The sequence below is a fragment of the Cyanistes caeruleus genome, chromosome 8 (genome assembly GCF_971803275.1).
Source record: "Cyanistes caeruleus chromosome 8, bCyaCae1.hap1.1, whole genome shotgun sequence".
NCBI classification, from domain to species: domain Eukaryota; kingdom Metazoa; phylum Chordata; class Aves; order Passeriformes; family Paridae; genus Cyanistes; species Cyanistes caeruleus.
This window is the reverse complement of record NC_141708.1, coordinates 6,565,597-6,593,583: the sequence shown is the minus strand read 5'-3', so window position 1 is coordinate 6,593,583 and position 27,987 is coordinate 6,565,597. Positions and strand designations below refer to the sequence as shown.

General features: G+C 42.4%; 1 protein-coding gene across 2 annotated transcripts; it reads left to right on the top strand.

The window, feature by feature from the left end:
* The first annotated feature begins 62 nt into the window (after positions 1 to 62).
* On the top strand, positions 63 to 27,656 carry SLC18A2 (solute carrier family 18 member A2). 2 transcript variants are annotated; one of them, XM_086901385.1, is made up of 16 exons: positions 98 to 526; positions 2,293 to 2,644; positions 9,908 to 9,966; positions 12,019 to 12,102; positions 14,434 to 14,526; positions 14,921 to 15,010; positions 15,089 to 15,132; positions 15,207 to 15,267; positions 18,708 to 18,803; positions 20,813 to 20,944; positions 21,659 to 21,737; positions 21,985 to 22,036; positions 22,451 to 22,514; positions 23,495 to 23,614; positions 24,174 to 24,307; positions 26,169 to 27,656. In XM_086901385.1, exons 1-16 carry the CDS (start codon positions 406 to 408, stop codon positions 26,277 to 26,279), a joined length of 1,692 nt encoding a protein of 563 aa, XP_086757511.1. In that variant the 5' UTR covers positions 98 to 405; the 3' UTR covers positions 26,280 to 27,656. The 2 variants fall into 2 exon arrangements, with proteins under 2 accessions (XP_086757512.1, XP_086757511.1); XM_086901386.1 differs by lacking the exon at positions 20,813 to 20,944 and having other exon boundaries at positions 63 to 526.
* The last annotated feature ends 331 nt before the right edge of the window (positions 27,657 to 27,987 follow it).

Below are 27,987 nucleotides of genomic sequence, written 5' to 3'. Positions count from 1 at the left end.
GGGGGAGCAGAGGTGCCGCCCCCTCTCTCCTCCTCCTCCTCCTCCTCCTCCTCCTCCTCCTCCTCCTCCTCCTCCTGCTGCTGCTGCTGCTGCTGCTGCTGCTGTGCCGCTCCTCCTGTGGCGCTGCCGGAGCGGAGCGGGGCTGCCGGAGCGCGGTGTGTCCGTGTCCGTGTCTGTCCCTGTCCCTGTCCGTGTCCCTGTCCCTGTCCGTGTCCGTGTCCGTGTCCGTGTCCGTGTCCGTGTCCGTGTCCCCGCCGGTGTCCGTGCCCGTGTCCCCGCCGGTGTCCGTGTCTGTCCGTGTCCGTGTCCCCGCCGGTGCCCTGTCCCCGCCGGTGTCCGTGTCCGTGTCCCTGTCCGTGTCTGTGTCCGTGTCCGTGTCCCCGCCGGTGTCCCCGGGGCCCGAGCATGGCTTGGGGCGAGCTGGGGCTGCTCCGCTGGCTGCGGGAGAGCCGCCAGTCCCGCAAGCTCATCCTGCTCATCGTCTTCATCGCGCTGCTGCTGGACAACATGCTGCTCACCGTGGTCGGTAGGTGAAGCGGGCTCCCTGCCCTCCCCCGGGCTGTGCCAGGAATGGTGTCCGGCGGCTGATGTGCTCCCTGGTGCCGGATGAATGCTCCCGAACCCAGCGTTTGCGAACACCGCTTCATTCACTTCTGGTTTTAACCGTGAATTCTATTCCAGGCATCGCGAACGCGCCGCCGTGGACATCAAAGTCTTGCTTTATTTCCATGTTAATTGCAAGATAAAGAGCGGTATAAAAAGATCCTTAATAACTCTTTTCCCCCTCTTTTTCTTTTTTTTTTTTCTTTTTCCCCCCTCTTTTTCCTGCGAAACGCCACTAATACTTTATAGAACGATAGATAACAGTATTTTTAGCTCATCATCATTTTTTTCTCCTGTGGTCGTGCAACTGAAACAACCGGCTAGATAACATTGGAGATGCCTGTTTCCTTGTGATAGCTCCTGTTTCCCCCACACTGGTCTTAAAATGATAGGTTAATAAGAAATTTATCTAAGACAGTTTTAAGGAAAGCACTTCCATGAGTTACTTCAATAAAATAATACAAGTTTTGATCAAAGTCTAAGATCCAACTTTTAATGGCTTCAGTGGCACAGTGTCGAGATTCAGAAATCTACTCAAATAAGACAATTGAATATTTTTCACTGGTAGACTTAGAACTCCTCATATTCAAATATTTATATGAACTGAAAGAAAATGGTCCAGAGAAAGCAGTGGCTCATGGATGTGCACACAAACACACAGGAATGCACATGGTTCTCCTGGAAGTGGCTTGGTGTGTGCAGAGCCAGCTCCCAGGTGATGCTGCAGACTCAGCTTCTGAATTTCTTGAAGGGGTTTCAGGTTAAAAGTCGATGCCATAAGGTAGACCTTAGTTAGAAAATATCTATTTTTTTTGCAGGTTGATTTTGGAAAATTTTTTTGCATTAATACATCTTCTTATAAAATTATTATCATTTTATTACTTGTTTAGTAATACGTATGCTAGAAGCCATAGAAATTATTATAATTTGCAGACTTGAGGGGCTGGGCTTTTTCAGGATGAAATGCAAGATGGGAAGGGGTGGTTCTGTCACTTGTATTAAAATGAATGAACCTGACATCTGTTTTTGCAAACTCTGAAATCCTCATGTCTGAGATACATATTAATGCAATTAAACCTCAGCTAAGATCCTAAAACATGTAAGCCTGGTTTCTTTGGATGATTTTCAATTTAAATTTTAAAATAATGAGACTTGCAAATATCAACGTATTAGTTCTGATTCCTTGATATAGGTCTGTTAACGTTTTTCCTTCTTATGGCTGGTACCTATCAATATTTCTGTGGTTTATTTTAGAAATCTTTTTTATTGTATTTTTTTATATTTTGGTTTAATAATTAGTCCAATGCTCTTCTCATTATTCATGCTTTTGCAGCCCAATAAGAGGACTTGTGCAACCACGTGCGACAAAGAGGCTTCAGACATGGGTTTTGATACTTCTGATATTTTGCTTAATGATGTATTTATAGAAAACCTTATGGAAATCTTATGAAAGCTGGCAAAAAAAATAAAGAATAATGTAAACAAGCTTTTTTTTTAAACTGCACTTCTGAGTTATGGGTGTGTTTTTTCCCATGAGCAAATTTCTTTTTCAGTTCTGCGTTTCTGAATGTGCTCTGTAGGAAAGCCTTGCATTCCCTGATCAATGGCAAAGCAAGCAAGACAACTTGGTGATCCCATCTACAAATAACCTGATAGTAAGATGCCAATGTATTCTATTTGTTTTTCCAGTGCCAATAATTCCCAGTTACCTTTACAGCATCGAACACGAGAAAAATGCCACAGAAATGCAGACCACTAAGCCTAACCCACCCTCAGCAACGATGGACAATTTTCACAGCATCTTTTCCTACTACGACAATTCCACCATGGTCACTGGAAACGAGTCTGGGGATCCCCAGCGCGGGGAGCTGCAGCCGACCCCGACAGAGCAGATGCTTGTGAGTGTGACCCCTGCCCCCTCTGACTGCCCCAAGGATGACAAGGAGCTGCTGAATGAGAACGTCCGAGTCGGTCTCTTGTTTGCTTCCAAAGCAACAGTGCAGCTGATGACCAACCCCTTCATAGGCCCTCTGACAAACAGGTATTTTCAGGATTTCGCACTGATGTTTTAGCCCAGATTAATATTTCAAACAGATTATTCTTAATTCTCTTTTTGGCCCTGGCTTGCTGCCTTCTTGCTTTTTCTGGAGGAATATTTTTGCGAAGTACATTGGGTGAACGCTTCTCAGCACGCCCTTTCCAAGGTAGCTGCACATCAGCCATCAGTATCACACACTTTGCCTCCAGCTCCTGAGACCCTGGGTTTTTACAGAAACCTTTGCTGAGATGGTGTTGAAATATCTCCCCTATAGTTACAGGAGGCCAAAAGACTCTGCAGTGTATTCACCAGGATTGTAATTGTCAGTATTCCTGTGGCACCCACGTTAGGCAAAGATGATATTGGAACTGCAGGCAGGGTTCAGATCCCTTCCTGCTCTCCCTGAGAGGAGCAGCTCTTGGTGTGATGTGGTGGGTGATGGTTTGGAGTTGTCTGAGGTGAGAATCAGTGGGAAATTTGTGTGGACTTCAGTGAAAAGTGAACAAATGTCCAACTTTGCTGATGCCACGTTCATCACCAGGTTCAGTGGGTCCCACATTCCCATCAGCACATGACTCTGCCCAGCCTTCTAATTGCTGCCTCTAAATTCATGGAAATTCATGATGTCTTGAACCAAATACGTGTAAATGGGACTTTACAGAAAATCTGTTTGAACCAGGGTCAAGCTTATAAAAACAGTTACCAATGACTTAAAGCCCCTCTTCCAATCCAAGTACTTGTGATGCTTACATGAAGATTAAAAAGTATAAATAATGTCATTTAAATGTTTGACATTAATAATTAATTTGATTTCATTGTTAATATTTTGAGACTGTGACCTCAATCTCTGCAGGAAAGAAACTCCAAACTGTATTTAGTCAGGTCACTGATCTGCATATTTCTGATGTAAGCTGTTTTCATAGAGAATTATTCCTTCCAGAAAATAATATGCAGCAGAAATTTGTACTTGTAGAACACTTGTTTAAGCAGTCAATGTCCATCAGAGGTGACAATACTTAAAACAACCAACATGCTCCAATGCCAGATATTTCAGATTTTGAAGCCACAACTACCTTGTTTAGGTTTTAAAGTGTATATACATAAAATATAAAATATATAACTATATATATTATATATATATATATTATATATATATAAATATATAAAATAAAAATATCTAACTATAACTATAACTAAATATAAATAGTCTGAGTGTTTCCTTTCAGTCTAATAAAAAGTATCCAGCTGAGGGCTAAGCAGTATTTGGACTCACAGTGTTATGTATTCAAAACCTGTGTTTGATCTGTGGAACTGATCCAAACACAACAGACAGTTTCATTTCTGTCTCATTTCCCCTTATCACCAATACACATCACCTACACAGATATAAGTATGCCACCACAAAATTACTTTTGCACAAATATTGCTGCCAGCTGAGAAGGATTTTTCTTACCTGTATTGTTTAGTCAGGAAATCATAGCTCCTCTGCAGGTAAAGTACCATAACAACAAATAATGTTTTTATAATAGTTCTTAGGATGTGCTTCGTGATTTTCCAAACTGCCTAAATTGTTGCCCTGTTGATATTTGCTCTTTTTGTGTTAGTGCCACCATTTCCTGCCAAAACAGGAGAAAGGTGTGTGGTCACAGCTCTGGGGCGTGCGTGATGCATCCCTGGGTTTGGCAATGAGGCAGGAGATGTTCTTGTAGCATCTCCCTTTCCTGGCAGCACAGCAGTGTGAGCTTTAGTGCTGGGAGCTGAGTTTCCTCCTGGAAACTTCCTACAGGGTTTTGCCTGGGGCAGGGTGTGTGGCTGCAGGGCCAGGTTTGCTCACATGCCCAGTGAATGTGAGAAGGAAAAACAAGGAGCACGTCATCCCATCATCCCACATGACAAACTCTTCCCTCATACAGCTGAAGTGAGTGCCTTAATGGAAAAGTGGCCCTAAATTAGATTTAGGGTTCACTGGTTTTCTTTCATGCATTATTTGTATCTGGGTACTGGTATCAGCCTTTCTTCTGAGAAATGTTTAATGGGAAATATCAGTTAACACATTTCTCAATTAACTCTAGAAACTATTGTAGATCCCCCCCCTCTTAAATTGACAATTTCTAATAACAATGTATATGATCAGCTAAAATTTGTGATTGTATAAATCAAACAGAAAATATCTGGGTAATTGTTAGAAAGACCCCTACCACTGATTAGCTGTTTGGTTACTGTTAAGCTTTTTGCCTTTGTTGCTTCTACAAAATTCCAGCAAAATATCAAAGTTTAAGGAGAAATGCTTGCTTGTTTCAAGATCAGCGTGGACAGTTGGTTAAGATGCCCAGTAAGTTTCTTTTTCAAATGAGTAGCACACTGTGTACAGCAATACTTATTTTTCAATAACTGTTCAAGAGTGATTTAGAATTTTAGTCAAGTGCTGGTTTTCACCAGGCACTGGCTTTGAGTGCTCAGGTTTGTGCAGCCAGCAACAGGGTGTTGTACTCATACGAGTCTGTGCAAATAATCACTATTTTTTTAGGTTTTCTGAAAGTTTTGGAGACCTGTTTTCCCTTCCTTTAAAATTACTGAAGATGTAGATTTTCAAAAGCAAATTTCAGAATTGATTTCATTCAAGGAGTATGTCCTGCAAGGAACATTTCTGATTTAAAGCCCAGCTCTTTTCACGCAACACCAGACACACCTGGCTCAGAGAGCGGATTTGCAATTCCTGAAACAATACAAGTTCCCATGCCCTAACAAAGTTCTAGCAGAGCAAACACCAGTGATGGCTTTGCCATAGGAAGTCAACAATACACTTCCCACCCTGGCACAGTTTCAGGGCAGAGCTGATAGGATTTTGTGGCTCAGAAGCACATTATGTTTTTCCTGGTGGTGAATTTTGTAGGACACTATGCACAAAGCACAGCATTTGACACAGAGCTCTTTGTGAGGAGGGTGCATTGGCAGTGGGTGGAGTGAAAGCTCTGCCTAAAGCTGTCCAGTGAAGAGAGTGGGCCCTTTATACTTCACTGGGTATATTTTATCCAGCTGCACTGGGACAGGAGCCCAGAGGAGCTGTGACTGCCCCATCCCTGGAAATGCCCAAGGATGGGGCTCTGAGGAACCTGACCCAGTGGAAGGTGTCCCTGCCCATGGCAGGGGGTTGGAAGGAGATGGGGTCTAAGCTCCCTTTCCCCCAAACCATTCTGTGATTCTCTGACTCACTCCACTGCTGTTTTCAAACTCTGACCAAGCTCTGTGCATCAGGCTGTGAGCCCAGCTGTGCCAGCCCCTCAACCACCAGAGACAATCAATGCCTCTGCCTTCTTTTTTTCATCAGTCTGGAAAAAATGTGTAGTTTTAGCCTTGTCCTTATTCATATCAGCCTCAAAAAACATTAAAAAATTAATAGCTGTTTTCATCATCACCTCATTTTGACACCATCCTGGCTACAGCTTTGAACTCCTTTGCATGAGAGAGAGAGTGAGCAGCTGGGACCACAATGTGTTCGTGCCCAAGACACACAAAAGAAGGAAGCAGAGGAATAAATAACATTTGTAACTACCTATTTACAGTTCAGCTCCTATGTGAGCTTTCCTTTCAGGTTCTGGCAGGAGACTGAAGTGACCTGTTCTGCAGGCCATGCTGTCCCTCTGCCTTCCCTGTGCTCCAGCATGGGACCACATGCCCTGGTCCTATGACCCTATGCATTCTTATATTAGAATATTTGTAACTCCACAAATATTAAATGGTTCCTTGGTTCAGAACCTCGAAGAACATATTCTTGGCATAAATCCTCCCCAGTCTTCACTGCCAGTGAAGAAGAAAGCCAGAGTGCCAGGCAGGACAGAGCTAGCAAGGGGTGCTCACGGGGGTACCGTGGAGCTGTGTAACAGCAGGGTTGGAATCGGTGGATTTGCAGCACTGTAATTGATAATTAGGCTCTAATAATCCACAGCTGCTCACCTGGTCAATGTAACCTTTATTGTGCTGATGCACAGAACCAACAGTCTGTTGTCTTATTCTAGAGTAATCTTGTTAATGGGTATAAATAATTTCCTGAGAGCCCTACAATCTGGAACCACAGTGACTGAGGTGGAGTTCATCTGGGCATTCTCCATCAGTGGCAGCCTTTCTTTTCCCTGCTTCAAGGAGTGGCTCAGACTTTTCCAGAGATCAGAAATACTTGTAATAAGCACTTTTAGCTGCAAGTAGCCTTGGTGAGAGATGTGCTGGACTCTGCTTCAGAATTGCTTGGAGGGTTTTGAAAGGAGTCCCCCAGAAAATTATATGCTTGGCCATAGTAACAAGAAAAAATAAGAGAGAAGGCAGGCTGTTATACCCTTTGGTACTGCATCCATGCAGAGGAACAAAATGCAGAGGTAATTGTGAGGGAGGGTGCTATGTCATGGCTGAGATAAAAGTGCATATTCACTGTCTACACATGGCAAGAACACGAATGGCCCAGGACCAAGGGACAGAATCTCTGAATTGCCTGTTGCAGGTGGTGCCTCTCCTCCTTATGGCTATTTCTGTTGTATAGTGCACTTGTTCAGCACAACCTCCCAGTCTGTGCTCTCTAACATCTCTAGAGCAGACCAGACCAGGGAATGCAGCTGCAGATTAGATATTTGTGGTAGCACAGCTGCCAACTAATTAGTGCTGCTGTTTCAGGAGGAGCTGGGTTTGCCAAGAGGCAGGGTTTGCTGAGATTGCCCAGGAAAGGACAAACTGCATATCTAAGTAAATGTCAGCTGGATTGTCTCCTGAGAAAGCCCAACCACGGCTTCTAGAGGTTCAGCAATCCCATACAGGGGCAGCACTCCAGAATTGTGCATCTCCACCTTGTGGGGGATGCTCTGGGCAATATTATCCTTCCAGATATTATAAGTATTTGTTTAACTCCCACCCTCTGCTGTGTGTCACTTTCCACCTTTGCTGTGGCCCTGTTTGTCCAAGGAAAAGGAAGAATAAAATCTGCAACTGCAAAAAATAAGAACAATGCTTGAACAGTATTACACTCTGCCTACCTTCAACCACCACAAAGTTCCCAAGTGTAGGAAGCTTACTGAAAGAGCTGAAATCTCCTTTATTTAGTGTGATAACACTGCTCATGAATGTTTATGGGAGATCTCACAGCTCATGTCTCTGATGTAATGATGGAAATGGGAATGTGGCAGCCAATTTGGATGGCATTTCATTGCATTTCATGCAAATAACTGAGTATTATTTCAATGTACTTGCAGCAGAAGCAAATTGCTGTCTTACAGGCCCTGTGTCGAGTCTATGAATGCTTGATTTCTGTACTGAAAGCAGAATTCTCCCTCACAGTGTCCATCTTAGATACATCTGGGATGGCCTTGACAGACCCAACCCTACTTTACTTTGCAGTGGAAAAAGGCATAGGGACATTCATCTTCTGCATTCATGCCCCAGAAAAATCTGGTAATGCTCACCACCAGCAGTATCCAAACCTGCAGGGCTTTTATTTATTTTTTTAAATTCTTTTTATTTTGTTTATTTTGTCTGTACTCCTGTACAGTGCTTTCTTTAATTGAAAAACTCAAAATCAAAGCAATTATGATCAAACTCTCTGTGGCCTGTTCTACCTGGGCCCACTGGGAACTGCTCACTTCAGCTCTGAGGCAGGTAAGAAGTTGGCAAGAAGCAATTTTTTATTTCCTCATGTACCTAGAAAAGGCAGTGGAGACCAGCATCCCATTGTGTAATACTTATGACACACACAGCAAGGGAAGGGCTGGCTTAGGAAAAATCATTCACTTTAAATAAAGCAGACAAAAAAAGTATTGCTCTTTAATATATCATGTATGAAGATGCTGAGAGATTAAAGTTCTTATTTTAGTATCTTTATCTCTAATTAATATCTTATTCCCCCTTCCTAAGGCCACGGGGAAGTTTGTGATAGGGATTTAATTTGCTTTGGTGACACCAGTTCAGGTAAGCAGCACATGAGCAACCAGTCTCTGCTGGGTATTTAAAACACCCACTTAGAGATTTCAACTAGGAGAACATGGGCACCATGTTTTTATCATATTTATCATATTTTAATGCAGTGATGATTTAAGGCAAAGCACCACGTGAAAGCTCAATTTATTTTATTCACAAGAATGAGACAAACAATGAACATTCTCTGCACTTTAGGGAGTTTTCCATTTTCAAAGGTCCTTGATTGTATAAAAATATTAATACAAAAACAAAGCTCAGAATAATTATTTTGGTTTGCCTCTGTCATGACTACTGTCATTAAAAGGGACATTTTTGACCCTTCCATTATTTGATTGACCTGCTTTAGCCAACACTGCCCATTTAAATGCACAACACTGTCAAATCACTGGAAACTGAAATCCTTTGGAAGTACTCCTCTGAAAAGCATGATCCATTGTTGAAGAATTTGGCCATTAAATAACAGCAAATACATTTGAGATGCACAATCTTACAAAAATGAAGCTGTGAGCAAAGTGTGCTGGATAGAATATGCACACTGTCTTCAGAGCTACATGGGTTTTGACTCTAGGGTAGATTTTTAATGGTGTGAAAAATAATATATTGTGATTTTAATTTTTTTTTGGTTGAATTTTCAGTTTTATCTGCTCAAAAAATGTATTTGTTTCCCAGCCAGGAAGTTCTTTATTTCCTGAAAATTTGGAAATACTTGCAGCAACCAGGCATTTCTACAGGCTGTTTAGAGTCCTAATGAAGAAATGGGCTGATGAAGAAAGCTTTGATCAGCTCCGTTTCTACTCCTAAACCCATGGAAAGCAAAAGTATTATTCTCAGGCTCTTTGGGACTTTTCCAGTGCTCCTGAGGCAAAACTCCCAGAAAAGCTGATGACAAATTTTTCCAGTAAAAAAGCCATTGGCTTGACTAAGTCTCATTATAATCATTGTCTCATGAGGATGGAAACAGATGAGCATTGAAACACAACTGGGCTATTTCAAAGTTCAGCACACTCAGGGAAACCTTCCCTTGGTGTATCTTTGGCAACTTTGTGGAGGCCCAGAGGGATTTTATTGGGAACAATTAAGGCAGGATAAGAATGGGGCAATCAGGACAATCATGAGAAGGATTTCCTCCAGGGATTTCAGGTATAAATTTCTGCTGTGTCAGATGAAAATAAATTTGTAATGTGGACAGATATGGCCATGTGGTCCACAATAAATAGTTCAAGAAACTACAGGTTGGGTTTTTGTGGTGTGTAAACTCGTGTAAAACTAACTCAAAACCTCAGAAATGTGAATATTCATTTTGTTTTCCAGAATAGGCTACCAGATTCCGCTGTTTGCTGGCTTCTGCATCATGTTTGTTTCAACAATCAGTAAGTGCCCACATCTTATTTGATCTGTCCCAGGCACAACTTTTAAATAAATGGTCTATAATAATTATCACTAGGAATTCTTCTTGCTGATGTATGGGGACTAATTTCCAAGGAAAATTTAAGGGAGTCAGCTCCATGTTGATGGTGGTACTGATGAGTTTGAACAAGTGTTCTCTTGGGAATCACAACTCTTCATCCCACTGCAGCAGATCTCTTCCTTTGCTGAATCTTACAGGTTTTTCTGGCCTGGAGCAGTGCTCAGGCACTTTACACAGGCATGGGAGAGCTGTCTTGCAAGGCCCTGAACAAGTAGATATCATGGGGGTTTATCAGAAAGATTGTGAGGCTGCAGTGGCTCATGAGGAGAGGATGAGTCAACAGGATCACAGCGTTGCTAAACATCGCTGCGGGATGTGCAAACAGGAGCACAGCCTGCAAGTCAGCTGAGATAATTTGCCTGCTTTAATGGCATTGATAAGGCTTCAGCTGCTGTTTTATGTTTGGTTTTGGCCTGACATTTAAAGCTGTGGCCCAGGCAGAGGACAGAGAACATCAAGGCTCATTAGAAGCCTGTGAGGATCGGTGAAAGAGCCGTTTTTGCCTCAGAAAGATGTAAGATGTATTGGACCCTATGACAAAAAAAGAAGGGGATAAAGAGTTTTCCATGTCACTGTAAATAAAAGAAAGAATGAGAGAGGAGGAGGAGGAGGAGATGTGGATGCCCCATCCCTGGAAGTGCCCAGGACCAGGTTGGATGGGGCTTGGAACAACCTCATCTAGTGGAAAGTGTCCCTGCCCATGGCAGGGGATTGAGCCAGGTGATCTTTAAGGTCTCTTCTAACCCAAAACATTCCATGGTTCTATGACCTTAAAACTGTATCATCAAGGGGACTGAAGTACTAGAGAGGATGACCTGGTCTTAGAGCCACTGACAACTCTGTGTTTTAGGAACACCTTAGATAAACTCTGGTTGGGATGTGGATAAGAGTAGTGAGGCTAATTCATGGCAGAGCAGAGAACTGCTGAAATTCCTTTTTCCTTTATTTTTATTGAGTTTTATGTATCCACACAGTAGGGATTTTTGTAAAATGTGGTGAAAAGCCCCAAGAGGCACAATCTCACAGGGTAGGTGGGAGGAGTGGACATGGATCCCATGATTAGTTGGTGGATAACACCTTCCTGCAGCTGTAACCTGCCCAGCAAAATTCCTTAGGTGGCCAACAGATGGGAGCTGAAAAAAGACCTTTATGAACTCACTCTAGATTTAATGACACTGACAACAACATGGGCTCTACAGAGAAGTGGTTGAATTTCTGAGAAACTCCTATTTTGCAGTGTTGTGGGTGGGAAATTTAGCCAGACTGAGTGCAGCACCCAGGAGCTCTGTCCCAAAAGTCAGGGAGTGGCTGAGGGTGAAGCCTGGGGTTAAATCTCTTGGGGAAAAGAAAGAGTGACATGTCCTCTGCTGCAGTTTCCCTGCTGTTGGGAGGAGAAGGAACTTGCTGGAGGTTTTGAGTGGGGGGATCTGGCTTCCCTGCTCCTTCAGCCAGCTGTGCTCCACACATCTGGCAGCAGCAGGGGAAAACCTCTCTCCACCCACTCATTACTGGAGGAAACATTGGTGAGTGGGTGTTACATCCTGCCTTCCCCATGTGCCTGGAGCTCCAGACTGGGCAGCCTTAAAAGAACCAGTGTGGAGAGGTGAGGCTGGAAAGAAAATTCTTATTACTCCTCTTGTGTGCAGCTGAACCACAGCAGATGTAATCAAATCCTGAGTAATTAGTTAAAACTGCTTGGGCTCTTGCATTCGGTGTTACCTGGAGGCTTAGACACCTGAGAGCAATCCAACACTGACACATCTAAATGCAATAAGAGAAAATAATGCAGTTAGCATTGAAAGTGGCACAAGTCACTGTAAACACTTGACTGGACTGTAGAAAGTTTTTGTGATAGTTTCAAGAAATCAAACTTTTTAACCTAGTTAGAGTTAACCTGATTTTAAAAATTACCTGTTTTTTTGTTGTTCTTTCTTTTTTTTTTTTTCCCCTGCAGTGTTTGCCTTCTCTGGAAGCTATGCATTACTATTTATTGCCAGGTCCCTTCAAGGAGTGGGTTCCTCATGTTCTTCTGTGGCAGGTAAGAGAAGAGATGATAGAAGAAAATGCAGATCACTTTCAGTAATTTTTTTTAATTGAATTTTGTCAGCACATTCAATAATTAATACAAAAATATTCAATTGAATCAATATTTTTTTTTTCTCCCTGTCTCTTTTATATGAAGTAGCTCAAAAGCAAATGTCTTTTAAGACTTCCTTGGTATTTGGGTTGCAGTAAGGTAGAGCACTAAATGAACTGCACTCTCCCTGGGATTTCTGCACCTGTGTCTTCAACATTTTTAATTCATTTTTAGCCATTTTAAAGGTCACTGGGAACTTATGTTGGTACTTATTACAGTTAGAACAGCAGCTCTGTCTGCTACAGAAATTTCTGTTATAAAATATTGTTTTCTAGGGTTTACCATGCTGGCTGTCAGCTTGGGCTCAGTATTTCTGTACCACATTTCCAAAAAAAGTGTCTCATTTTCAAATGAGTAGGTAAAACAGAGTATGGGTTTTCAGCCCAAATTATTTCAGCATTCTTGAGGCTGAGGCTGGAGAAAATATGTTTTGTTCATGCTGAGTATTTCAATCTTGAAAAAAAATTCCTGCAATGTCAGGAACTGATGCCTGTTAAGGTTGCAAGTCAAGCTTTTCTGAGGGAAGACATTCCAGAATCAAAATCATTGTTCAGCTGTACCTCAGTCCAAGGTGCAAGGGAACACCTTGAGCTATGGGCTCTTGGGTGAACACAATACTTTCTTTTTTTCTCAGCCAATGTAGACAAAAGAGCACAAAAGGCCAAGGACCATCTAGCCCACCCCTTCCTGAAGGCAGGATCAACTTAATATCTGTCATTCCTCATGCACACTTGACAGGCACGACCTCAGAAGCCTCCAGAACTGCCCTCAGCATCCAGCTTGGTGCTTAAGTACATTTACGGTCAGGAAGGTTTTTTTCCTGATGTCTCATCTAAAGACTTCACTGCCATGTGAACTTATTTCTGCTTCCCATCCTTCAGAGAACACAAAGAACAGTTTCCTTTCTTTATCTTCCTGGCTCTCTTTCACAATGAAAGACTGTTATCACCACTCACAACAGTTTTATCCTCTGTGGTTTAAAATAGGAAGACTTGCAGCTGTCCCTCACCGATGTTATTCTGAGCCCTTGCTCACCCTCCTTGCCATTCTCTGCATGGTCTCCAGGCACCCCCAGATTTCTCCCTGTGCTGCAGCAGAAGCAGACCCAGCCCTGGGAAGAAGCTCTGGCTCCTTACAGGGTCACCAGCAGTGAGATTCTCATCATGTATCTCACAGGCAAAGGAAGTTTTGTGTACCACTGCTGCCAGTCATTTTCTGCCCTGAATTTGTGTGTGCAGTCATCCCTATCTAGGGAGAACTTTGTGTTATTGTCTTTGCATTGCCCCCTCCTTCTTTTCTTCCAGATTATTTCCCCAAATCCCACATTCATGGTGAATTCTATTGCAGCTCTCTAACAGCTCTCCAGCTGTTCATGCAAACAATTGATGTCATCCACTCTTTTCACAGTAATCCACACAGGACCTCTGCTCTTTTGATGCACATCATGGATGGTATTTACTGAGTGATCAACCATGCAATGTATTGTTTTCCTTCTCTGTGTAGCTGTGGACCTTATTTACTGAGTCCTATGTAAATCTTGGTTTGAAAACAGAATTATTAATTTCTATAAGGACTCTTCTGCAGCAGTTACATCTACAGTGTCTGAGTGCTCAAGCAAATTAGGCTTCATGTTTCCTTTTATGAAATGAAGGTTCATAATCAAGAGCAGAAATAAGGCATGTGAAGATAAAGGTCAAAAGGATCCTTTAATTCTTTGATGCTGAACTTGAAATACTCATTTACAAAGCAATCAGCTCTGCATAATTTCTCATGCCCAGAGCTCTGTCCACAGTTGGAGCTAAGTGGACACCAGACCTTTGTGCACTCCAAGTATAAATAAATGATGGTGAATAGTTGTCAAAAGCTTTGTTTCTGCTCATTGGAAAGCCTCATCTAAAAGCTCAGTGACAAAGAGATGAATAAAGGATCTAACAAATAAGGGCATCACTAAATTATCTGACTAATACTGCACAACAGAACATGGTCTTGGGGACCGTGGACATTGCCAGGACCATTTTTGCTTGGAAGTTAATTCTGTGGGGAAGGACTATGTATATAGATAGATCTCTGTGTGTGTATATGTATATACAAAAATACTTGGTCATTTCTGTATAATGTTTAGTAGGTGTGGCAAATGATGACCATAAACTGTGTGGCACACAGATGCTTAATTTTGTTCTGTGCTTTTTTCTTTTCTTTGTCTCCTTTTATTTTATTTTTGTTTCATTGTAGGGATGGGCTTGCTTGCCACTGTTTATACGGATGATGAAGAGAGAGGCAACGCAATGGGAATTGCACTTGGAGGCCTGGCTATGGGAGTATTAGGTCAGTGAGTTGGAGGCTCTTCTGGCAAAAGAAACCATCCCAAAGCATGATCTTGGGACCTCTGAAAGCAGCAGAAGGATCTCCTTGGGTGTCATGGTATTGTGCAGTCTCCAGACAGGATTCATGGTGTATGTGAGCAGCTTGTCCCACAGCAGACATTCCCTATGTGGATACACGTGTCAAGCAGTAATCTCTGAGATTTTTGGGGTTTGTTTGCATTGCAGAATGTTTTGGGGAATGAACAATATGTTATTGCCATGATCAATAATCTTTGTGGGGATTTTCAGACTGGATTTTCAGTCACTGTGTGCCAGTAGCAGAATGCCCAAGCACTCACAGGGGATTTGTTCAGAGTCAGAGTCTTCACAACTGTGTCCTTTCCTTTCCTTGGCAGTGGGCCCCCCTTTTGGGAGTGTCATGTACGAGTTTGTGGGGAAGAGCTCTCCTTTCCTGGTGCTGGCAGCCCTGGCTCTGTTTGATGGAGGTCAGTAGGTACCCGGAGTCACCCTGAAGCACATCCCTCTCCTGCTGGGAGTGTTACACCACTGATTTCTTTTCACAGCTGTTCAGTTACTTGTTCTGCAGCCCTCCAGAACACAGGCAGAAGTGAGTATTGAGGTAAAACACTGCAGGAATGGGTGTCACTTTGCCTTTCCTAATCCCAAGCTTTTGTTTCGCAGAGTCAGAAGGGGACACCTTTACTGACACTTTTGAAGGACCCATATATCATTATTGCAGCAGGTACCAGACCTTTTTTTCCCTTTTTTAAACCAGCCATTGATGCCATCCCTGACCTCTTGGCATGCTTTGGGCTGAGCTGCTTTAACAGTGTTGTCATTTGCTGGTTTACTTTACGTAAAGATCTAAGAATGTGTTGGTAATACAGAATGAATGTACCAGTAGAAACAAAAAAGGCAGAAAACTTGAAATAAATGTGAAGTAACTGAGAGGCCACTAATGACTTGCAGGTGCCTGCTGAGGCAATGAGATGTGGCCAGGAATTCTTGTGAGGCAAGTGCCTTGGCCAAGGCTTTCAGAGTGAGGGATTGCCAGCACATCACGGGCAGGCACAGGGAATAACATTGAACTTTGTTTCTGTTTGAAGAGGGAGTGAGTTTGGTCTCTTGAGCCTGAATTGTATTTCAGGAAAGGTCTGGGTGGAATGGTGAGTGGTGTTTGGTATTATATATATAATTTTTCTAATGAGCCTTTTTGTCTCAAGAGAGGTTTGTCTTTTTGCATTGCACATTGTTGAATGTTTACTCTGAAGTCTGTAATTAAGCCTGGCCCTTTCTAATGTTGATAAAATACCTGGAAACAGATAAATATTTTCACAGTTCTGTTTCTTCATCCTAGCTTATTTGTCTAATAGAACAATTCTCCCAGGCATTTCTGAAAGTTTTCTGTTTCTTGCTGATCTTAGGGAATTATCATAACCTTAACTCTGTGGCTTGGTTGAGCTGTGAGTTAAGTTATACAAACCCTTTTGCTTGAGAAATTCTTGGAGCATGAAAAAACCACTGAATAAGAGTATTTGAGGGAAAAGTATAGCAAAGACAGTACTTGTCATAAGAGATCAGAATTGCCATTCAGCTGACTCAGTAATTCTCTTACAGCAGTTAAAGCATATAAAGTATAAGAAAGTCCCTCCCATGGATTATCAGTGGGCTTAGGGGGAGAACCTGGGGACTCTGCCTCAAGGGACAGAGGCTGCCCAGGGCTTTGACAGCACAGGTGATGCTCATGTTCTCTAACCTCAGCCTTCCCTCCTGGCTTTATTTCCCTTGCAGACCAAATTTGGTTTTGTCAGAGCTGAATGCCAAATGCCCTGGTTAGTGTCAGAGGTGATGCTTCACTGTCTGTGCCATCAGTACCCATTGACCAGGCAGGAGAAATGTCACTGACATGTTTTGTCACTCTGGTGGAAGCTCAGGGAGTGAAACCAGTGACATTCTTGAATCCAAACCTCACTGACAGGGATTCCAGGAAAATCAGTGCTACTGCCTGCCTGACAAAGTTGCATGGACAGACAAGTTAATTTAAACTATCAGATTCAAAAACCAGAGCTGAGACAGATATCATCATGAGCACACAGGTCCTTGAGAAGGCGTGGGACAGCTTTTCCCTGGGTCCCTGCTCTTTCACAGGAAAATGCCAGTGGTGTCTGTGGCACTCTGCCAAAAGCTGAGGGGGTTCTTGGCTGTGGAGATGAGATTCAGCTGGAAGGCTGCAGTTTCACACCTTCTGGCCAGCACAGGACATTTAATTCAAGGAAGAAAAGATGTAGGATTCATGCTCTCAACACATGGCACTTTAAAGAAAGGGCGGCTTCATGCAAGACTGGGGAAATAAATAATTTATTTTCTTTTGAGGAAGCTTTGCTGAGGCAGCAGGCTCTTGGACTTTGCCCCAGGATTGCAGAGTACCAGCTCAGGCTCTCACTTTGCTCTTGGGGCACATTCTGCAGATCTGAAGTACCTTTATCACCCTGAGTACTTTGGTAAGCTCTGGTGATGCTTCCTGGCCTAAAGAGAAGTAGGTGCCATAACTGTGTGCAAGCTAACCTGTTTCTCCTTCCTTTGTGGGGTTTGTTCAGAAGAGAATAAATCCTTTGCTGTTTAAGCTGTCTCAGTTAGAATGGTCCTGCTTCCACTTTGTGCAGCCTGAAATGTTTTGTCCAGCATCAAGGAAGCTGTTTGAGCATGGCTGATTTTGGCTTGGAAGAGCCCCAAGGTTTTTAACTGGGGCTCCTTACAGACCCTCTCTGGGAGCTTGCAGCAGAGTGGAAAGGTTGGCTTTTGTCTTTAGGGTAAAGCAGTGCTGAACTGCTGCTCCTTGCCCAGGGAGGGGAGTGAGCCAGCTAGCCAGCAAGTTCATTTTAGGAACTGTGGATACACAGTCTAATGTATTCTGACAGGTTTGAGCAAAGAATGACATCAGTGCTCATTTGGTTTTGAACCTTATGATGAGGAACTCCTTCTGAGAGAAATAATGTTTCTCTGACCTCTGAAAAATTCAGCTTTTTTTTTTTTTAAAAAAAAAAAAAGAGAAAAAAAAATTATAGTAAATGACTGGAAGAGTCCAGAATATTTTCCTGAAATTCAGTGGCTGTAAGTATTAGGAAGAAAGATGGGAACACAACTTGAGCTTGTCACTTCCAGCAGTGACTTCCAAAAGCCATTTTGTAAGGGATTAGCAGAGGGGACATGTCCTGTTGCCCTGCATTAAGCTTTGAGTGCCTGAGGGTCTTTTGAGTAAGTGTGAAAGGCATCTTGAATGCAAAGAAATACCGTGGGGTTTCATAATCCCTCCACTAAAGCTGAAGTGCACTGCTGAGGAGAGATGAACACGACACAAACCCACTGGAGCCTGGCACTGCAGGCAGTGGTGTGGGGCAGAGCTGAGCTGGCAGGCAAGACTGAATCAGCACTTCCACCACTTGATATCCTTTGTGTTGAGTTACTAAAGGTCCAGGGATTCAAAAGAGATTGGTAAACATTTGAAATTTGGGTTATTAAAGGTCCAGGGATTCAAAAGAGATTGGTAAACATTTGAAATTTGGGTTATTAAAGGTCCAGGGATTCAAAAGAGATTGGTAAACATTTGAAATTCATAGGGTTGTGCAAGCTCAAAGCAGTGTTTGCTGCACAGGCTGGCTGACTTGTAGGATCTTGAGAGTAAATTCCCATTTGTGGGGAACAGACCTCCCTGTGGCTGTATCTTGGTATTTTTAGGATCAAGACCTCCCCATCCTGTCATGTGATGTAGGCATGATCTCTCAGATGACAGAGGGTCAGAGCCTGAGCCTCTTACACAACGGGGCTCTGGTATTGCCCCAGGAGACCAGGTAAAGACCAAGTGATTGTAGTTTTAGCTAATCATTTGTACAACAGACCTCATGAACTTTCCAAATGTCATCAAGCTCACTGCGAACTTTCACATTATGAAACAGCTTAACCTTTATTGTAGAATTTCTAGGAGAATAGAAACATATAAAAAGTTAGCACTCAGTGATATTACACTGTGTTCTATTTAATGTTAATCACCTTCTGATACATCACAAATAGGGCTGTAAGAAGTGCAATATTTTATGTAAAAGCATCCATTTTTGCATGGTGTTTTGTTGATAATATAAAGAAATAATTGCTACTATTTTTTTCCCCTCCCCTTCTTTCTTTAAGGATCAATCTGTTTTGCAAACATGGCTATTGCTATGCTTGAACCGGCTTTACCCATCTGGATGATGGAGACCATGTGCTCAAAAAAATGGCAGCTTGGTAAAGTACAGTATATTGTTTGCATCTCTATATTTTGTCTATTGAATGCCTGAGTTCTGGTCCTGTTAAAGATTATTTGCTTTGGGGGTGTAATTTGTTTGCTTTTTTTTTTATAATCTGTAAAGTGTCAGTGTTAGACCAGCAGAATTACAAACACTGGTATGTAAGAAAAATACAGTGGGGTGATGTTATTGCAATAGAGGCTCCTGTAATGAGCTGCACTCACATTTCAAGGAAAAATAGTTGCAGGCAGCCTGAGGACTGGGGTTGATGCAGCTCCACTGGGAATCCCAGCACTGCTTTGGCAGTGAATGCTGGCCAGGGCAGCTGCAAGGTGCCTGTTGAGCTACAGAGCCAGCCTTGCAGAGCAAAGCCAGTTGTTTGGTTTTTCCCTGTATGGAATCTCTCCTCAGTTCCTAGTTTGAATTGCCCTGAGCAGGCAGGCACAGAGATCTGCAGCAGGAGCCAGGCACGTTCGTGGCAGCACCCCCTCCTTCCAGGCCACTCCTGGTGACGTGGAAGAAAGATGGAATTGTGCTTAAAATGTGGCCACGAGGACATGAGGAGCACTTTCCCTTGCAATTGAAATATTTGGCATCCTTTAGTGGTTGCTAATCATCCCTGTCAACAGAAAGCAGCGGGGAGCCCCACCTTGGACCTCGTCATGACTTTTAGCAGGGACACAGCCTTGGGAAACCAAGGCCATGGTGAACATGGAATGTGCCCCATGTGTCCACTGGCATCCAGAGGAAATCTGGGGCAGTTACTTCTTCTTTGAGGTGAACAAGAGCAGGAAAAAACCACCAGAAAGTGGATTAAATTCTAGTGAGTGACAAACCATGTGTGAGGTTGATGTGAATCTTAAGTGGGGGATCCCCAGCCTTCACCTGTCTCTGTTTGATTTCATGAAGTGTTCTTGAAGCTATTTTTTAATATCAGTGTATAGTATGAAGGAAAAAGAAAAATCCTTCAGGAAAATGATGTTCAGCTGATATCCCTGATCTGTGTTAATGTAGGTGTCCCTACACCCTAGAGAAAGCACAAATTCTAATTAAAGGAATTGAGATCTAGAGTGGCCACAGATGCAGCTGTTCATGTACTACTGAACCTGGCAATAACTGCTAGGCTGTAATACAGCAGAATTAACATGCAGACTTGGGTATTTTGAACCTCAAAAAAGAAAATAAATTCTGCCTATCTGCTTCCCTCAGAGTTTCATACTACTGGTGCAATGGAAATGAGATTTACAGAACTCTTAATTGAGCAGAGGTTAATAGAAGGAAAATAACCATTTAAAATTAAGACTAATTTAACCCCTTAATGGTACAAGTAATTGACTGCATTTCACTTTGTCTGATTTGACAGCATTAATTAAAAATTTTAAGCCTCTTAAATTGTAAAGTGAACTTCAGTGTTTTAAGCAAATTGTTATCTTATGCAATTGGGAATCCAGCTGTTTGAAGCCTGATCTGAAGAAGGTATAAAGAACCTTGATTAGACCAATGAATATTACTGTGCATAAAGGCTATTTAGAAAACTCTTGTTCTGCCTCAGTGTACCACAGTTTACAGACCAACCTGTGCAAGTCTTCTTTAACAAGCTTTTGCAGTATTATTTCACTTTTACAGCTGTCAAGGTCTGCTCTGTGAGACTGTTTGGTATAACCAGATAGCTCCAAGCACTACTGAAGTAGCTGTGGTTACACAGGCTAAAATTAAATCTTTCCCCAGCGCCACCACTGTAACCCACAAGGTTTTTAATCACAGGATATTGCTGTGCTAACAATTACCTCTTGATTTTTTTCTTATGAATGTATCAGAGAGATGGGAAGGAAGATGGATAGGCAGGAAATGAGAAAACCTATGCTGCCCTGGAGAAAGATGAGGAGCACATACACGTGAAGGAAGTGGTTGGATTTTGTACCCTGATGCCAAGGCTGCTTTCTAAATCTCTGGCTGGGTCCTGTCCTGGGACTTGTGTGTAAGGAGAGGATGAATCCTCCTTTACAGACTGTAATAACTGGATTTTAAACCAGAGATGTCACCAGACAACAGCATCTACTCCAGATACAGCCTCTGCTGTGGCAACTTCAGGGATAGAAAAACACTGCTGGTGCCAACAGTGTGCTCTTCCAAGTGGAGGTGGGAAATGAGAGACACAGAATTTACTCAGGTGTCCTCATCTGCAAACTATTACAGTGTTTTAAAATTTTATTTTATTTAAACCAATATGTGTTGTTTTTTAAAAAAAAATACTAAAAATATGTTGGCTTAATAGCTTTGATACAATTTTAAAAGTTTTTTCTACCCCTACATTATAGATACATGCTTGACTTCAGTCTCTGCTTGACCAAGGGCCACATCATGGCACTACAGACATGCCTGTAACAGGAAGATTTGGGGCATGCCCAGGCTTAGAGGGGGACTGTCACTTGCAAAAAGCCACAGCAGCCCTGCTGTCCCTCCTGCAGGGACCCCTGAGCACCCTGGGCTGGCTGCATGTGCTCAGCATATGCTCCAGAGGCCCTGCAACTGCAGGAGAGTTCTCTCCTTCACCCATCCCAAAGCTTCTTGTAGGCAGATATAAACCTGTTGCTCTTTGTTGTTCTGTCTCCTCTCCCAGACAGTTCTTGTATCTAATGCTGAAAAAACTCTTTTCAAAGGCATCACGTTGCTCCTGCATTTCACAGATGATGTCCTTAGATTTCATGGGAAGGCTGCAACAAACCGGATATTTGATTCTTTGGGTTCTATTAGATGTGTCCAGATCAAAATTGCAGTGTCTGGGATTTATTAGTTTCTTCTAACACTTCACTAAAATCCTTGCTGATAAAACATCTCATTCATATTTTTCAGGCGTTGCTTTTCTTCCAGCCAGCATCTCTTATCTCATTGGGACGAATCTTTTTGGGATACTTGCACACAAAATTGGAAGGTATGCTTAATTTAAAATACTAATCATCTTCCAGTTTCCTTGTGTATCGTTTCCAGTGTTTCCCAGGGCAGTTTACTGATAGTGGAATTATTAAATCTTGTTCTATAGGAGCAAAATTGCTTTTTTTTTGAACACATTGCTACTTTTGCTGTTTAACTCCGCGCTTCAGACATGGCTTTGGAACATTCAGGATCACCTCTAATATCTCATTATCACCCATCTCTGAGTGATGTCTCTTCTTTGATAGGTGGCTTTGTGCTTTGCTCGGGATGCTAATCGTGGGAATAAGTATTTTATGTGTAAGTAGACAATCATGCATCTTTTAAATCACGTGAATGTTTGTGTGCTCCTCTTCAAATACGCGCTTTTCCCATGCGACTTTTATCACACGCTATTAAACAATGTGTGGTTAATGGGTTCCAGATCAGAGTTTTGAGTGCTTTCCAATTTCAGTGCTTCAATTATTTTTAGGACTAATGACTCTGAGAGGAGCGTGCTCCTCTGTTGAGCCGTCACTCCGCAGTTTATAATAGTAAGTGTGTCAGTGGTTTAATGGCACAGTTGTCAGAAATGACAGCTCAGAACAAGGATCAAACTCTCAGGTCTGTACAAAGTGGGCCATAACTACTTGGAGAATTCATCTCAGAAAAAGAAACTAGCTTCATTAGCACGTGCAGCATGACGTAACTAACTGCCTGAAATTTCCTTTATAGGTACCGTTTGCTAAAAACATTTATGGGCTGATAGCGCCAACGTTTGGGGTTGGATTTGCCATAGGTAAGAAAATTTGCAATGAGTTCTTACAATCTGTTGTTTCTGTAAAAATGGTTTGATATGAAATTACACAGAAAATCAGTTTTGTTGCCATTCTGGTCTAAAGGAGGTGAAGCCTGAGCTGTGGCCCAAACTGGCAGGCAGAGCAAGAAGGATTAAGGGACAGGGAGTTTGAAGCAGGCTGCTTAGACCAGCTGGGCTCCCAAGCCTGTCCAGTGCCCCAAACCCATGGTCCTTCCTGTGCTGGAAAAAGGATTTATACAGACATTTCCACAGGAAAAATAAAAAAAAATAGGCTTAAATTTTTCGTACATGAAGAGGAATTCCCAAGCTCATGTGCATGTACTCTTCAAGGAACATGTGTGAACTTTCTGAGCCATGCAGGCAGGCTGCAGTCGGGATCTTCTGCTTTTCAGTGCTTGGCTGCTCAGCAAAGGTTCTGGGGCATCTTCACACAAGGGATGTGTAGTGGGGAAAGAAGCTACAGGCAGAAATTCAGATCCCAAATTCAGATCTCAGCTGTTTTGGGAGCTGTCTGTGCTGTTTCTTGCCAGGAATGAGGGTGTGTACCAAAAGACATGATAAAAACACCGTCAGTAGTTTTGTTTGACTGGGGGCTAATGCTGTCTTTCAGGCCTTCAGTCAGGGTAAGTTCCCACCAGGTAACTTTGCCCTAATGACTTGGCAGGTGATGTGAGGTGGGAGCTTTGCACAGATGGCTGGTGGGAAGTGTGGACACACCCTAAGCTCACATGTCTCCTGTGACAGATGTACACCTGGATACATGCCCACACCTGGCCCCAGACACAGCAAAGACCATAAAAAGCAAAGCCAATGCAGACTTTTTTTCCCACAAATCTTTCCCTTAGTTATGAACAAGCATCCTTTTCGCTGCTTTCACATCCCTTCTCAGCACGTAGTTCACCCAGACGTTAAAAGAAGGGGAAGAAAAAGGCAGCATTTTCCTGGGCTGTGTTTTGCAGGGATGGTGGATTCCTCCATGATGCCAATCATGGGCTACCTGGTGGATCTGCGCCACGTGTCAGTCTATGGCAGCGTGTACGCCATAGCCGACGTTGCCTTCTGCATGGGTTTTGCCATAGGTAAGTCCAGCCTTTCCCTGCCTGGAGAGCAGAGTTCAGGAAAGGGGAATCTGCTACAATGCCAGGTGTGATTCCCAGGGGTACTTGCAGATTTTATGGGAAGAGGTTCTTGTTTTCTGCAAGAAATCAGAGCAGGGGGAATTGTGTTTGGCTTCTGTTGCTCTCCTCTGCAGCAATGTTGTGCTCACTTCATGAGCTGTAAGAGACTTGAAGGTGTCTGAACACAAAAAATGGGATATTCCGAGGAAAGAGGCCTTGGAACATTTAGAACTAACACCACAGCTGTGTTCCAAGGGTCTGTGAAGGGAATAACTCCCCACTGACCCCCTGCCTCCTTGAGAGCATGACACAGATGCCCTTAGGAACATCTCTAATCTCCTCAAGGAATGTGGGGTATGGAGCCAGGAAAGTTCTATGATATAATTACAAACATGTCTTTACATTCCTCAAGTCCATTTGCAAGATGGGGGGTTTGTATACAAAATTACTGTTGTTTAAAGTGACTGCTGCAAACTTTGTGTCTGAGCAATCTCCAGAAAAGGGTTTTTATCTGTACAAGGTCCCTCTGCTGGTGGTGCCATTGCCAAGGCCATTGGATTCCCATGGCTCATGACAATTATAGGAATTGTGGATATCCTCTTTGCTCCCCTGTGCTTTTTCCTTCGAAGTCCACCTGCCAAAGAGGAGAAAATGGTAAGTGTAACTTGGTCTTGTTTTGTTTTTTGCTTTTTAATTAGTTTTTTTGGGGGGGAGGGTGGGTTTAGTGAAACAAATGATAGCTTACTTTTGCGTCTTTGCCTCTAGCTTCCTCAAAATGGGAGCAGCACAGTGTGTTTCACCCTCAGGGATTAATTTTGGAATGAACTCCCCCTTCTTTTTATGTCCAAGATGTATAAAGGCAAACCCTTAATTAGACAGATGTTACAAAGTCACAGATTTGATTTTTATGGGACAGGGTCCTGCAGACACTCCTCTGCAGCAGCATATGCTGTGGTGCAGTCAGCATAGAACTCACTTCTCTTTTCCTTGAAGAGCCAGGACTCTATTGGCCAATTGACCAAATTATTCCTTGGTGTGCCTCAACCTGCTTTTTCCCACAGTCCTCTAGAGTCTATTTTCAATCATCTTTTTTCCTCCTTCTCCTTCCTTCATACAGTTCACCAATCCCTACAAACTAGTGGCTTCTCTTGTCCAATCTGTGCCACAGGGCTTCTCTTTTAATATAAATTTGCCAAAGACTTAATGCTCCAGAGCACTCAGGGCTCCCCAGCCACTGTAGGGTGTGTAAGAACAGTGTCACCACCTGGAAGTTTAGCCCATCCAGCACTCCACCCTTGCTCATCCTGAAAAAGGCTGAACTGGGCCCAAAATGTAGTTGCTGGTTGTTTATTTGGGTGAAAAGAAACTAATTTTGCATGGTCATGGTCTTATTCTGCAGTGGAACATCTCTGCAAGGTAAGGACAGCACCTGCTGCTTGTGCTGCTCACTTTGTACTGACACAAGGTGGAAAATTGAATCTTGCTGAAATGATGGTGTGTGTGAGGCCAGAGACCTTCTGTTCTGCTCCTATTTGGACTGCAGAATCCCAGAGATCCCACTTAATCCCTTGTCATGACCTTTGCTGACTGCACTTGGTTTAGTTTGCTTTGGTTTTCTTACATTAAATAAGGCTGAAGAACAGAAAGGGAAAAAATGAAATCAGCCGCTGTTTGCTGGCAAGATGAAATTTATCACAAACTTCCATGGCCCTGACAGTTTCACTTGTAACATCACAGCCCCTGAAGGGACAGGATCTCTCCCCGTGGCTCCAACACCTTCCACCTCTAATATACCTTGAAATGCAAAATAGCTCCTGTTCCCAAAGCGGCTCATGGCCTTAAAATGATGTGACAATTCTTTCAGGTTGGAGGAGAGTCAAAAGGAGGGTCCCAAAATTGTAGTCTTTGCGTAATTATTAACCCCTAAATTTAATTGCAGCATGAAGGACACTACACAGCTGTTCCTTGGAACAGCTTGGGACTTAGAACTCCTTGGGAAATTTCAACCCAGAAAATTTAGTATTTTATCTGGCCCTTACCATGATTACCACTTTTAGCTTGCCATGGGTGCCAAGGCACAGTAGTGAGACCACCACTCTTGGCATTATCCTCAGTTCTGCTGTTCTGGATCTCCATGGAAAAGGGGGACAAAAGCAGGAAAAGAGAATTGGCTGGAAGCAGTAGGACTCCTCTAGGCTATTTGTCCAGGTTTTAATGGATGGAAATTAATTATGGGGTGGGTAAACTACTGTATCTGGGGAGCAGGTAGAGGTATTTCAATAATACCTGGGCTGAATTACTGGAAATAGAAGTTTTCCAGATGCCTTTAGCACCAAAATCCCCCCTCACACAGACCTGTGGACTCAATTTCCCCTAACTAAAATCAGTCTGGGCTCTGCCTTGGGGGATGAGAGGTGAATCCCTGAGTGGTACATGCAGCATGCTGGCTGTGGTGGAACTGCCCCAGCCTCAGCTGGATGTGAAGCAGAAATACTCACACTCTGTTCTCTTCCAGGCAATACTCATGGACCACAACTGTCCCGTGAAAACAAAAATGTACACCCAGAACAACATCCAATCCTACCCCATAGGTGAAGAAGAGGAGGAATATGAAAGTGATGAATAACAGAAAAGCCATATAATATATTTAGGTGTACAAAATGCTGTGGTTCATGTGAAACATCTCATCCAGAAATAGGTTTTAGTTGTACTGTAAATCTAATAGTGAAATGGTCAGAAAAAACCAAAGGTATATTATTTATTGCCCGTGACTATACAGCAGACTGCAAACCGCCTTACAGGGGGGAAAGAGCTTTTATAGACCATTTGTACAGTGTTACTCTTTGTGTATTTATTTCAATTGAATATTAGACTCTATTTTTTATTAAATGTGTAGTAAAAATCTGTATAAAATGTGAATTTTAACTATTTGGTTTTTAAAGTCACCTCCTTGACAGTATTTCATATTTTATTTGGAGTTAGAGGTTACTGTCAAACTTGAGTCTTTCTTATTTAATTGGAAACTTAAAAAAGCAACCCTCAAAGAAAACCTATCCAGTTTGCATCCTTTTAAGTGCATTGAGAGGAGCTGGAACTCAGACTACGGATAGCACTATCACTTTTTTCATCAGCTTCAGGTCATAATATATCTAAAAAACTAAATAAGAGGCACAACTTCTCTGCCAGCTTAAATAGTGAGTTCTCCCTGAACCAGCAATGCTGAGGAAAACATGGTTGCTAAACAGATGGGTGTATTGCTATTATTGGTATTTAACAAAGTTTTAATTAAGCAGTTGTGCAATATGAAGCCCCCCAAACTCACAGCACCAGGTAAACATGCACTGTTCCTTTCCCTTAGCTGGGAATGTAACAGCATGAGGATACTTTTTATATTTCTCTTTTGCATCTTTCACCATATATTTCAACTTTATTTTAGCTGCATCACCAGTGAGTGGTTAGGAAAAGCTGCAGTATTACAATATTTAGTCGCAGCATGTACTGAAAGTGAGCTGCGAACTGGAACAGTTCAACTGACTCTTCTACATGCATTTATATATATACCTAAAAATTCAATGTACATTTATTTTGTTAAATGAGTTCAAATATACTCTTTGCTTAAAAAAATGGAAGCAAAGCCAGTTTGTTGCCACTCTCTTAACATTTGTGGACACAGTCCAATACAGGTGAAGTATTGTATTAGGCAGTATGCCTGCACTTAGAAAAACAAGACTTGGAAAACAAAGCATTTTAAAAGCAATCCCAATGTCCTTCTCAGCCATGGTGTATCATTTCATTTGTAAAATGAAAAATCTTTATGTGCCTTCTCTCATGTAATTGCAGATGTTTTATGTACTACAGCATAAATACTATGTTTACATATAGTTTTGTAAAGCATATATACTATGGTCAAAAAATATGAAAAATATAGTGGATCAAACTTCAAATATTGCTCTGTCAATAATTGTGCATTCAGAACACATCAAAATAAAGTTATCTGACAGAAGTTCATGATCTATTGTAATAAAGTGAGAAAAGAAAAAGGAATGACCCCCCCAGCCCCTTGAGTCACCTGCAGTGTGCTTTACCAGTGTGGGGGAAGCACTTCTCAGAGCTCCTTCAGACACCAAGGTTCCGTCCTGTGATGAATTCTTCACCAAGTAATAATTGTGCAGATCAGTGGCTGTTTATATTAGGCTCAGATTTTACTGTGATTTGCACACTTGGAACTTTGCCCCAAGAGCTGTTATTCTACTCCACTGAAGTCTTTTGGTCAACATCAAATTGTTCATCTGATCAAATTTGGGACTGAAATACCAATGCAAGAATTCTAAATT